The 13469-nt window shown below is 42.6% G+C and overlaps 1 protein-coding gene across 1 annotated transcript in view; it reads right to left on the minus strand.

Annotated features, from left to right (window-relative positions):
• Positions 1–1397: 1397 nt before the first annotated feature.
• The window catches only part of LOC120946903 (transient receptor potential cation channel subfamily V member 6-like), a 78138-nt gene continuing 66066 nt past the window's right edge, over positions 1398–13469 (minus strand). Inside the window, exon 16 of the mRNA XM_040361725.1 lies at positions 1398–2124. Within this exon, the coding sequence (XP_040217659.1) occupies positions 1653–2124 (472 nt within the window). The 3' untranslated portion in view covers positions 1398–1652. The remainder of the gene's footprint in view (positions 2125–13469) is intronic.

The following is a 13469-nucleotide window of genomic DNA, read 5'->3' on the forward strand; positions in this document are numbered from 1 at the left end:
GCATTTTGGTGGGCGTAATTTTTTTTGGGGGGGGGCAGCATTTCATTCTTGGTACCAGGCAGCACAATGTCTTGGGCCGGCACTGCGCCAGGGTGACCCGTCTGTATACTTTTCCAGCTGGTTTTTGGGAGCCTCTCTGCTGCTGTAGCTACTGGTCTCCAAGCCTGACCCCTGACCATGACAACTGGAGAGCAACAGACAGATGTGCAGATTTGCACAGAATTTTTAGGTGGTAGGCTCCTACCTTAGAGACAAACTTCTGCCGGAGCAGAAGGTGTATGGAGAGACGCTAGGAGACATTTTACCCAGACCTCAAGGAGAGGTGACCAGATCGATGAAGGCTGTGGCTGTAAAGCGATGTTAAGACCTCATGCACACGTTTTCAGCGTTAGCGTTTTTTAGTGTTTTTTTGTTGAAGACATTTTTTTTTTTTCAATGGATCAAAATTGTTAAAAAACGCTGGTGAGTGACGTTTTTGAGCGTTTATCAGCGTTAGAGCATTTTTACAGCTGAAAACGTCTCTCAGAACCCACTAGTTTGGGTTTTTTTTTACTGCTCAAAAACGCCACTGCCCAAAACTGCGGATAACAGTCTATGTGTGCATGGACACATAGGATCAGGGGTGTCATTAGGGGTGGGCTGGGGAGGCTGGAGCCCAGAGTCTCGGCCATGAAGTATTTAATGACTAGCCCAGAGTGCCGCCAAGCAGGGACCATTTTGTTGCCGAGCGGCGCCGAGTGACAGGTCCCGCCTTCTTGAGCCTGCAGCGCCTATGATGGACATCCCACTGGTCCAATCCGGGACCGCGGGACGTGTGACGTCCATCATAGGCGCCGCAAGCTTAGAAGGCGGGAATTACAATGCCGGTTTGGCGACTCTCTACGGCTCCTGAGCCGCCTCCTCTGGCTGACTGGCTGCAGTGGCTGCATATGTGTGACGGGGACACCATGCCACATCCCCACTCCCTGCTCGGCGGCCCTCCTCTCCTGAGTCTCTCTCCTCCTTGGCTCCTAAGCCTCCCTGGCTGCATCGCTATGATGGGCACATTGGGCGTGCCGGCGCCGCACACCACAGCTGAGGTAGGTGACGTCAGTGATTGTGTATGTATGTAGTTCAGGTCAGTGTAGTCAGGTCAGTGTATGACCGGATGACAGGGCGGTCCCCGCACACTGTGCAGGGACCGCCCTGTATATTCTCTGCTTTCCCCTATGGGGGGATCTGATGAACATGGACTGTATGTCATCCGATCCGATCCGCAGACGGAAGGAAAAATAGGGTTTTCCTCCGTCTGCAGAATCGGAAGAATGCTGAATCGGGCGAGATCGGGTGTCAGCGGATGTTCATCCGCTGAAACCCGCGATCTCATAGGGACCAATGTATGTCCCTTTTTCATCCGCAAACGGATGGATGAAAAAGCGGACATATGGTCCGCAAGTGGGAAAGGGGCCTTAGAGTCTCTGTGTAACTAGACAGTAGCCTGTGCAGCTGAAGGTGGCCAGACTTGTTATAGCCAGATGGCTGAAAATGTATGTTCTGTCGTGGTGATACTGAAAACCCCTGTGAATGTAGATAGAATTGGGCTACAAGCCCTGAAAAAGTACTTCCCTGGCTGGACCAAAGTTTAAGAAAAACACTACATTTGAGTGAAACCATTAGATATAACATATTAACTCCTCCTCCTCCTCCTCCTCCTCACTGAGGGTGGCTTGAGAGGTTTGTACTTGTAATCGTTGTAATGGAATTGGCCTTACGATATCCCAGCCATGTCCACTGGCCCTCCTTACCACTGGCACTTCACGTTCTGAAGACTGAAGCTCTGACCTAGATGGTTCCACACATACTTGTATGTCCAAGGGAGCCATTTGTGAAGGACTTTGTGTCCCGGCTGTATCATCACGTAGCAACCCACTTGGTGTTTGAGAAGTCTTTAGTTGCTCAAAAGAGGTTGTTGGTGGTTCTTTTGCCTCAGTCACCACCAATTTGGTCAGATCTGGCTTTACAGTTTGGTCTTCCTTTAAGTAATTTGGTGTTTCCTTGTCCGAGTGATTGTTTACTTGTTGACCTTGAAAAGCCTTGACATAACAATGGATCTTCTGCTGACTACGGTCCTTTCTTACCACCACCCTATAGTACCAGAAGACAAGGTTAGAGTGCTTTTTGGGGAACTATTTTCTAAAGTAAATCTAAAAAAAGTGTTCTAAAAACATTGGTATGCACCTGCCCATACCTATCAAGCAATCACTTTTAAATTAATGGTGCAAAATGGCCGACTTCAAAATGGCCGCCATGGTCACCACCCATCTTAAAAAGTTTCCTCCCTTACATATACTAATGTGCCACAAACAGGAAGTTAATATCACCAACCATTCCCATTTTATTAAGGTGTATTCATATAAATGGCCCACCCTGTATATTTAGTGAAAGAGAGTGCATAAACTCCTGGTACCAATATTTTTCCATGGGGGAACAAAATCACTCCCTCAAATATTGAAGGGGAATTTCTTATAGCCCTCATAGATATAAAGATTGCAGAATATGTCTGCTGGAGTGAACAATGAAAACCTAACAAACAGGGGAAAAAAAAGCCCAACCACAGTTATAATGTGTGGTTGTATGCAAAGGTGCCATATTCTGCCAACCTCTGCAGTGGCACCCAAAGACCCCTATACATTCTTCGAACAATGGCTTTAAAAAGCATAACATAAAGGGAAAAAATATTATAGACATAACATGGTGACATCACAGTGTGCTCCTCTCAAGTCCATGATCAGATGTACATCTGTAAGGTTTTACTGGACAGGCAATTGCAGAGCATAGCAAACATGACATTAAGTTTTCGGGTGAACCTCCACTTTAATCTTTAACATTATATTGAGGCTCGTTTTGTCAAGGGGAATCGGGTGTTTTTTTTTAATCGAAGCAGTACTTACCGTTTTAGAAAGCGGTCTTCTCCGCCACTTCCGGGTATGGGCTGGGCGTTCCTATTTGATTGACAGGCTTCCGACGGTCGCATACATCGCGTCACGATTTTCCGAAAGTAGCCGAACGTCGGTGCGCAGGCACCGTATAGAGCCGCACCGACGTTCGGCTTTTTTCGGCTACTCGTGACGCGATGTATGCGACCGTCGGAAGCCTGTCAATCAAATAGGAACGCCCAGTCCCGAAGACCATACCCGGAAGCGGCGGAGAAGATCGCTCTCTAAAACGGTAAGTACTGCTTCGATTTTAAAAAAACTACCCGATTCCCCTTGACAAAATGAGCCTCAATCTAATGTTAAAAAAAAAAAATTTGGGTGAACTCCCGCTTTAAAGGGAACCACAGAGAAGTTGTATTGTATTTGTTGCTCTCCTTACATGCTCACCCATAGATCATGTAGGGCAGGTATTGGCAACCTCGGCCCTCCAGCTGTTTTGAAACTACAAGTCCCATGAGACTTTGGAAGACCCTGACAATTACAGGCATGACTCCTAGAGGCATGATGGGATTTGTAGTTTCAAAACAGCTGGAGGGCCGAGGTTGCCTACCCCTGATGTAGGATAATGTAGTGGATTGAAAAAAAAAAAGATCTTTAAAAAGATCTTTAAAATCACACCTTGGTATTGACAATCGTGTGTTTTATTCACATTTCTGAACCTTGTAGGATCCTTTTTTTTTTAAAGGATACCTTGAAAAATGCATTCTGCAAGGTCCCAAAAGGTTGGCCTGTGATTCCTTTTGCTATACAATATGTGAATAAAGGACATTGTATGTTGGGCTTTTGACCTGACAGCGAAGGTCAGGTTTGAGGTGGCCCTTGACCCCTGACTCTCAAGTACAACTTTGGACAATTATAATAGTTTAATTTGAATGTTAAAATTAACTGAACGGTTCTCTTAATCCCTTTGCTGCCAGGTCCATTTTTGCATTTTTTTTTTACACACAAAATTTAGACTGAAAGATTTGTTAAAATCAAAAACAGTACAGTTGAACCTCGGATTACGAGCATAATCCGTTCCAGGAGTATGCTCGTAATCCAAAGTACTCGCATATCAAAGTGAGTTTTCCCATTGAAGTCAATGGAAACGAAAATAATTTGTTCCGCATTGACTTCAATGGGATGCAATACCGAATGCGGCCAGAGGTGGGGGGCACCAGAAAGCGCCGGAAACGGACGAAAAGGCCCAAGGACACTTCAGCTTGTTTCCTGCGCCCCTGTACCTCAGACCAAATGAGGTACTACAGGCCAATGTTTGGCTTTTCTCGGCTTCTGCGCCCCCGTACCTCAGGCTTGAATTCTCGCAAACCGAGTCAGAATAAAAAAAAAAAAGTTGCTTGCAAATCAAAACGCTCTCAAACCAAGTTACTCTTATACCGAGGTTCCACTGTATATATTTTCTGAAAGCAGAGACCCTAGAGACTATAATGGTGATAGTTCGGATTTGTAATGTCAACGGTTTATCATGAGAAACTTTTCAGTAACAAACACACTAACCTTAACTTAAGGGGAAAACAAATACACATTTTAAGATGAGGTGGCATAACCAACACATCAAGCCTTAAAAGTGTACGCACTCATGAAATGACGATGAACTTTGATACCCCATATTTTCCATAGGTGACACTTTAAAAACCCCTACAGGTCATCAGTTTTGAATTAAGCATGAATAGTGGGCCTAGCGTTATCGCTCTGGATATATGTAACATGTATTGTGCAATCCACATTTTTCCCAATATGTACATTTACATACGTATGTACAGTACGTGGTTTCAAGATGGGCTCCAAATTCTTTTTTGAGAGAGGATGATTTGGGTGCTTGAGCGTCCCTCTCCTTTGTTCCAATTTTTCACCCACTTTACCACATAGGAGATCAAAACCTGCTATGTCATAGCGTTTTATTTAACAGAATCTCTTCATGGCATAATCAGGGGTGTATTAGACCCCTGATGTCTCTCCTGCACTCCACGCAGATTGCACAGTGACCTGGGAAAATGACAATAGAACCCGGAAGTAACAAAATCCTCATCTCTTCTGGGTTCTTATTGTAGCACCAACCCCGAAGGAGCTGCTGGTTTAGATTTGCGCCTGCCGTTACCTTACTGTTCACCATTCTTGTCCTAGGGGTCCTTCTTGAAGAATTATAAATGTCCACACCAACACTTGGTTTCCTTTTCTTCAAGCTTTTTTAAACAAGTTCCGTAAGAGGGATAGAGGATTAGGGAAGATTCAGGTACCTTGCTTTGCGTATTGCGGGTATAATCTTGGATCCAGAGGACAAACTGTTCCACACTGGATCCAGTGACCACCGGATAGGCCTCTCTCACTGGCCTAGCAGCCGGTGCTAACTAGTGTTGAGCAGAATATGCCATATTCGATTTCGCGATATATCTCGAATATATATTCGAATATTCGAGATATATTCGCTAAATTCGAATATTCGTGATATTTTATCGAAATTAATTGAATGCGATTTTTCGCTATTGCGAATGCGAAAATAATTGCGATTTTTTTAATAACTGCGGTAGGAGCGCTCTGATTGGCTTAGAATATTCGTGATATTTTATCGAAATATCGCAACATGCGAATGCGATATTTATTGCGGAATTTCGAGATATGCTGGAGGAGCGCTCTGATTGGCTTAGAATATTCGTGATATTTTATCGAAATATCGCAACATGCGAATGCGATATTTATTGCGGAATTTCGAGATATGCTGGAGGAGCGCTCTGATTGGCTCAGAATATTCGTGATATTTTATCGAAATATCGCAACATGCGAATGCGATATTTATTGCGCAATTTCGAGATATGCTGGAGGAGCGCTCTGATTGGCTCAGAATATTCGTGATATTTTATCGAAATATCGCAACATGCGAATGCGATATTTATTGCGCAATTTCGAGATATGCTGGAGGAGCGCTCTGATTGGCTCAGAATATTCCTGATATTTTATCGAAATATCGCAACATGCGAATGCGAAATTTATTGCAGATATTTCGAAAACTGCTGTAGCAGCACTCTGAAATCGAATATGTATGATATTTTAACCAAAATACATATTGCGATTGCGATTTTTCGATCGCGCATGCGCAATTGCGCGAACAACACGCGACCATTTCCTGGAGCCTTGCCAGTTTCCAACTTATGATCGCAGCGCAATCACACAGCAACATGGTTGGAAGCAATTTCACTAAGTCTGAGGAAAAGTTGCTGATTTGTGTAAGTATTTTGACCACTGTTATTTCATCATCTTCAACTGCATTTTAGTCTAGTTTAAAAGTTAGTATATATGATCAGATATTAGTATTTCACAAAAAATGTGTCTCCTGCTTTTACAAAACTACAAGTCCCAGCATGCCTGGACAGCTGCAGACACCCTGGTTGGCAAATGTGTATTTAGGCACTTTTCCTTGTTATTTAGCATAATGAATTTAACATTTTATTGGACATAGGACGTATGCGAACGTCCTGACTTCAGTGTCCTCAAGGCCCAAGGACGTTCGAATACATATTGCCCTTTAGATGTTGCAGAACTACAACTTCCAGCATGCCTGGGAATGCTGGCACTTCTAGTATTGTAAGTTCTGCAGGCCCACATTTTTCAGGCCTTTATGCACGGGTCTCTAAACTGTGGCACCCTAGATGCAGCAAAAGTAAAATTCTTAGCATGCACTGACAGACCGTGGCTGATGGGAGTAGTAGTTTTGCAACAGCTGGAGGTGGACTGGTCTTGAAACCCAGAGTTAGGTAACAAACCCGTAGTGTTTTGCAACCATTCTGCCTCCAGCTGGTTATTTTCTGTTGAAAAGCCTGTGGCGTGCAAAACACAACCCAAAAACTCCACCCGGTGCAAGGAAAAATTTGCACACACCTAAAGAGTGACATCACAAAAAACTGCGACGGTTGCATACGTCAGTGGTCCTCCGAAAAGGTCCCGTCTCTGACCCCCCGGGGCGTTAGGCTCCTAGGCTCCTGACAGGGAAAAGAGTTACTGTGGTCCATACAGCCGAAGCCATATGGACCCATCTCGGTCCAAGCAGCGCAATCAACACGCGAACAACACGCGACCATTTCCTGGAGCCTTGCCAGTTTCCAACTTATGATCGCAACGCAATCGCAGAGCAAGATGGTTGGAAGCAATTTCACTAAGTCTGAGGAAAAGTTGCTGATTTGTGTAAGTATTTTGACCACTGTTATTTCATCATCTTCAACTGCATTTAAGTCTAGTTTAAAAGTTAGTATATATGATCAGATATTAGTATTTAACCAAAAATGTGTCTCCTGCTTTTACAAAACTACAAGTCCCAGCCCAGCCCAGCATTTTAGTCTAGTTTAAAAGTTAGTATATATGATCATATATTAGTATTTCACAAAAAATGTGTCTCCTGCTTTTACAAAACTACAAGTCCCAGCATGCCTGGACAGCTGCAGACACCCTGGTTGGCAAATGTGTATTTAGGCACTTTTCCTTGTTATTTAGCATAATGAATTTAAAAATTTTTTGGACATAGGACGTATGCGAACGTCCTGACTTCAGTGTCCTCAAGGCCCAAGGACGTTCGAATACATATTGCCCTTTAGATGTTGCAGAACTACAACTTCCAGCATGCCTGGGAATGCTGGCACTTCTAGTATTGTAAGTTCTGCAGGCCCCCATTTTTCAGGCCTTTATGCACGGGTCTCTAAACTGTGGCACCCTAGATGCAGCAAAAGTAAAATTCTTAGCATGCACTGACAGACCGTGGCTGATGGGAGTAGTAGTTTTGCAACAGCTGGAGGTGGACTGGTCTTGAAACCCAGAGTTAAGTAACAAACACGTAGTGTTTTGCAACCATTCTGCCTCCAGCTGTTTTTTTCCTGTTGAAAAGCCTGTGGCGTGCAAAACACAACCCAAAAACTCCACCCGGATGCAGTGAAAAATGTGCACACACCTAAAGAGTGACATCACAAAAAACTGCGACGGGTACATACGTCAGTGGTCCTCGGAAAAAGGTCCCGTCTCTGACCCCCCGGGGCGTTAGGCTCCTGACAGGGAAAAGAGTTAGCAACGCATATCTCCCCTATACGTGTATCCTGTGTTGTTAATAATATATTCATAATTATGCAAATGATAATGGCTGCTATATTTATGCAAAAAAGGTGGCGACCGAAATGGCAGGATATAAAATCTTTCATGTTACCCCTGTCATTGATTAATAAGGCGAGAATGCTTCCAATTGTTGAATAGCATACATTTACGTCATATATCCATAAGGCTGTCAACAGAAGTATTACAATATACTTTGTTCTTCATCTTGCAGAAGTTCCTGGAAACAGGATACGATGAGCTGCGGAGGCAGCCAGAGAAAAGGGCTGTGGTCAGCGCCCTAATCGCTGACTTTGGCGGCCAACATGACCACAAGGCAATTGTTAAGAAGTGGTCTGACCTGAAGAGGCGCCAAATGGTTCAGGTCAGACGTCTTCGGGCTAAATATCATCCAGGTAAGTTATTGTTGACAGTTATGTTTTTTTTTTAAAAAGTGTATTTTGTGCGTGAACTCGAAAGAGAGAGGAGCCGGCCTGCAGGAGTTGGGAGGCCTCCCCCAGAGGCAATCTGCCACCTTTCTCCATGCCCCGGTTGGCAATGGCGGGTGTGAGGGGGTCCTCCCAACCCAACCTCGCATAGCACACCCACCAGGGGCGGGGCTGAGACCACCAAACTCAATTCACAGGTAGCCGAGAGCGGGATCCGAACCCCTAGCTGCAGAGGTGAATCAGTTGTCAGTGCAGTGGCAATCGCGTGGAGCCACCGCAGCTCCTTTGGTGACAGTTATGTAAGGTCATATGTAATTCATGTAAGGTCAGATGTTGTTAACCAAGATGCCATGTTGTGCTAACATATATCACCACCAGCCAAGGTATTCATAGTACTGTTGAAAAAAGACATGGGACAGCAGACAGGAACACAGAAGTTATGTGGGAACATAATTTTCCCATTGCTTTGCATGGGACTTTAAAGAAAAACCCCGACCATGGCAAGTGGGGGTGGGTAAGGTTTAAACCACCTATCCTATGTTTGTGGCTGACATATAAGTAACCTGTGTGCCAAGTTTCATATAAATATCTTTAGCCGTTTGTACGTGATGCTGGAACATACATACATACATACATACATACATACATACATACATACATACATTTATGCACAAACACACACGTTGAGTTTTATATATATAGATTACCACTAAATTCCTGTGTTAGGCGTGGGGTTGTTATAGTAATCCCGTGTGCTCCATCAGGCCCTTTTTTTAACATGAGATGGTCTGAACAAAACAAAGTAGACAAAAACAGCTCATTTTAACATGGTTGCATCCCAGCTCACGCTCAGTCCCCTGTAGTGCCCACAAGACCCTTTAATATAACATTGTCCCATTCGTTAACTGTCTATATAAATCAATTTGTATTCATATACAATACAGCAGAGTACACAGAATTTGCATACGTCATTAGAAAACATTTTTATAATATATGAACATTGTGTTATTATAGGAGCTCCAATGCCAGTTGTCCGCGCCAAGCGCAGAAGGCGCCAGGCCGATGAGGAGGAGGAGGAGGATGCGGCAGAGGAGGATGCGGCAGAGGAGGAGATGCATGAGGAGGAGCAGCCAGGGCCCTCCCACTCCCCAACCCCAGCTCCTGTTGAGGAGCAAGCTGAGGAGCTTCCCCCCCCCACCACCCCAACTTCTCAAGCAGAAGAGCAGGAGGAAGAGAGCGGTCCTGTGAGCCTCGTTCAGGAAGGTAAATATGTGCACAATGATTAATAACATTTCAACAACAAAATGTAGATATAAAAATGGACAACATATAAAGCGCACCTGTCAGATTGTAGAACCATAATATGGTATTGATGCTAGAAGTATACAGGTAGTGCATAATTATTAGGCAAGTTGTATTTTTTGAGGATTCATTTTATTATTGAACAACAACCATGTTCTCAATGAACCCCAAAAACTCATTAATATCAAAGCTGAATTTTTTTGGAAGTAGTTTTTAGTTTGTTTTTAGTGTTAGTTATTTTCGGGGGATATCTGTGTGTGCAGGTGACTACTATTACTGTGCAGAATTATTAGGCAACTTAACCAAAAAATAAATAGATAGCCATTTCAATGATTTATTTTTAACAGTGAAACCAATATAACATCTCAACATTCACAAATACACATTTCTGACATTTAAAAACAAAACAAAAACAAATCAGTGACCAATATAGCCACCTTTCTTTGCAAGGACACTCAAAAGCCTGACATCCATGGATTCTGTCAGTGTTTTGATCTGTTCACCATCAACATTGCGTGCAGCAGCAACCACAGCCTCCCAGACACTGTTCAGAGAGGTGTACTGTTTTCCCTCCTTGTAAATCCCACATTTGATGATGGACCACAGGTTCTCAATGGGGTTCAGATCAGGTGAACAAGGAGGCCATGTCATTACTTTTTTTTATTTAATACCCTTTCTTGCCAGCCACGCTGTGGAGTACTTTGACACGTGTGATGGAGCATTGTCCTGCATGAAAATCATGTTTTTCTTGAAGGATGGTGACTTTTTCCTGTACCACTGCTTGAAGAAGGTCTCTTCCATAATCTGGCAGTAGGACTGGGAGTTGAGCTTGACTCCATCCTCAATCCGAAAAGGCCCCACAAGCTCATCTTTGATGATACCAGCCCAAACCAGTACTCCACCACCACCTTGCTGGCGTCTGAGTTGGACTGGAGCTCCCTGCCCTTTACCAATCCAGCCACGGGCTCTTCCATCTGGCCCATCAAGACTCACTCTCATTTCAGCAGTCCATAAAACCTTAGAAAAATCTTTCTTGAGATATTTATTGGCACAGTCTTGACGTTGCAGCTTGTGTGTCTTGTTCAGTGGTCATCGTCTTTCAGCCTTTCTTACCTTGGCCATGTCTCTGGGTATTGCACACCTTGTGCTTTTGGGCACCCCAGTGATGTTGCAGCTCTGAAATATGGCCAATCTTGTGGCAAGTGGCATCTTGGCAGCTGCACGCTTAACTTTTCTCAGTTCATGGGCAGTTATTTTGCACCTTTGTTTTTCCACACGCTTCTTTTGTTTGATGATCACGCTTCAGAAGCTTTGCAACTTTAAGAGTGCTGCATCCCTCTGCTAGATATCTCTCTATTTTGGACTTTTCAGAGTCTGTCAAATCCTTCTTTTGGCCAATTTTGCCAAAGAAAAGGAAATTGACTAATAATTATGCACACCTGATATAGAGTGTTGATGTCATTAGACCACACACCTTCTCATTACAGAGATGTACATTACCTAATATGCCTAATCTGTAGTAGGCTTTCGAGCCTATACAGCTTGGAGTAAGACAACATGCATAAAGAGGATGATGTGGTCCAAATACTCATTTGCCTAATAATTCTGCACTCCCGGGATGTGTTAGACACATAACAAGTGTATACACATGATAATGATTGATTAATAAGCAAAAAAAAATATTTATTTATTTGGTAACGTTATTTGAAATCCAAATGTTTTTTTATTATATCCTAAAAGCATCAAGAGATCTGAGGAGGCAAAATATACTCATCGAAAAGACGCACCAGAAGATCCTTCAGAACCAGCGGAAGATGAGCTACCTCACCCAACAAAATGCTCTGCTAGAGCAGCAGCTATCGGGTCAGATTGCGGAAATGCACCGCATTCAGAAACGGATTGAGAGCTATATTTAAATTTATTTTTGTATTAAAAAAACTTATTTTTTGGAAATGTTTCATTTCTTTTTGAGATAGAGTTGTAGGTTTTTCAACACATCTAACTTCACATCAAACAAATCAACATCAACACATTTAACTTCATAATAAGCAAAAACATTTTATACTATTATTTTATTTAACATTAACCTAGGACAAACTAAAGCACACGACACAGACACGACGAACACAAAATAAACTGTTGAAAAATGAACATAACAAAAGCAACAATATATATATATATATATATACAAAGAGAGAGAGAGGGAGAGCAAGAAAGAGAGAGAATGCAGATGAGCTCTTGCAGTCAGCCCAATGGTTGCAGTATAAATGCCGCAAAACAGGGTTTAACATAAGGTTCATTGTTATAGTTACACTTGCTGTTTAGATCCGGTCTGGTAGTCCGGTCTGGTAGCTTGTAGCGGAGGCTGTTGGTGGATCCGCTGTGCCAGAAAGGTCATGAAGCTTTACTCAGCATGGAGGCAGCAGCAGGAGTATTAAAATATAATATAACTAGACAATGCATTTCCTGAGGAAAATGCGAGTGGGAATGCTGAATAGCTTAATTGGTGAGCCCCTTGCCAAAGACATTCACCATAACCACTACACTATCTTTAGGACACACAGCTTCTTTCTCTATCTGCAAAGTATAGAGTATGCTGACTTCCTGGTCGCCCCTCCCCCCTCAATAGGTTTCCCCTCCCCCCCAGGTCAGTGAGGAGGAATATTGCACTGAGGTCAGGAAAGTTATTTATGGAAAGAAATAACATTACAAACGCTTTTAATTCACAGATCTAATACATGATTTAAGCCTCCAAACAAAGCTTAATAAATCCTCAAACGTACATGCAATTGATACAACGACTACACCGTTTGAAATACACGGCCCTTGTAAACGCATCGATATGAAATTTATGTAGATAAACTTAAAAATGTGGCCATGTCTGCGATTTAGAAAAGAGCGTCTTTGTGAGTTCTGCAGCAACATTTTTTAGATAATTTCACATGAGAGTCTATGAGACATAATTTCTGGCTGTTGCTCCAATAATTAAAACTAAAATACGTATCGCAGAATTGGTCACATTGCCATAAACCAGACAAGCATAGCTACGTTTTGATATAAAAATTGTGTATGAAAAGTAGATCTTGTGGGCGTGAGACCAATTTGTTTCCCCTTTTTGTAAAGATATTTTTAATTACAAAGATCTCCAATGTTAAGGTCACATGACAGACTCTAAATCCCCTCCATAGGATTACATTATAACCTATTGCATTTTTGTGAAAAATTCGCAAAACGTAAATTGCGTTTTCACCAAAAAATTGTAAACGATAACGATCTGAAAAGTCATAGCCGGATAGCTAAATATTTTGTGACCGCTTTAAAGTTTTTTCAGTGTCTGTAAGTGAAAGTATGAAGTAGCTGAAACTTTTGGCATGGCATGTGAATTCAAAGGGGAAAAGGATGTTCTCATTGACTTCAATGTTTAAAAAAAGGGTCTAAAAGCTTAAAATTTATAAAAGTGTAAAAAGTAGAAAAAAACTTGAAGAAGTCCCATCATTAGCTGAACGAGACGAACATTTTTACAGTTGAATGGTCTCAATAGCTGAAAGTATGCCGAAGTTACGCAGAACCAAAAAACGTAAGGAATAATAAGATTACTAAATTTACGGATATCAATACTGGAAATGTTTATTAAAGCATTCACACTAATTAAGATTAATACATTTACGGGTATCCA

Source organism: Rana temporaria, chromosome 8 (assembly GCF_905171775.1).
Source record: "Rana temporaria chromosome 8, aRanTem1.1, whole genome shotgun sequence".
NCBI classification, from domain to species: domain Eukaryota; kingdom Metazoa; phylum Chordata; class Amphibia; order Anura; family Ranidae; genus Rana; species Rana temporaria.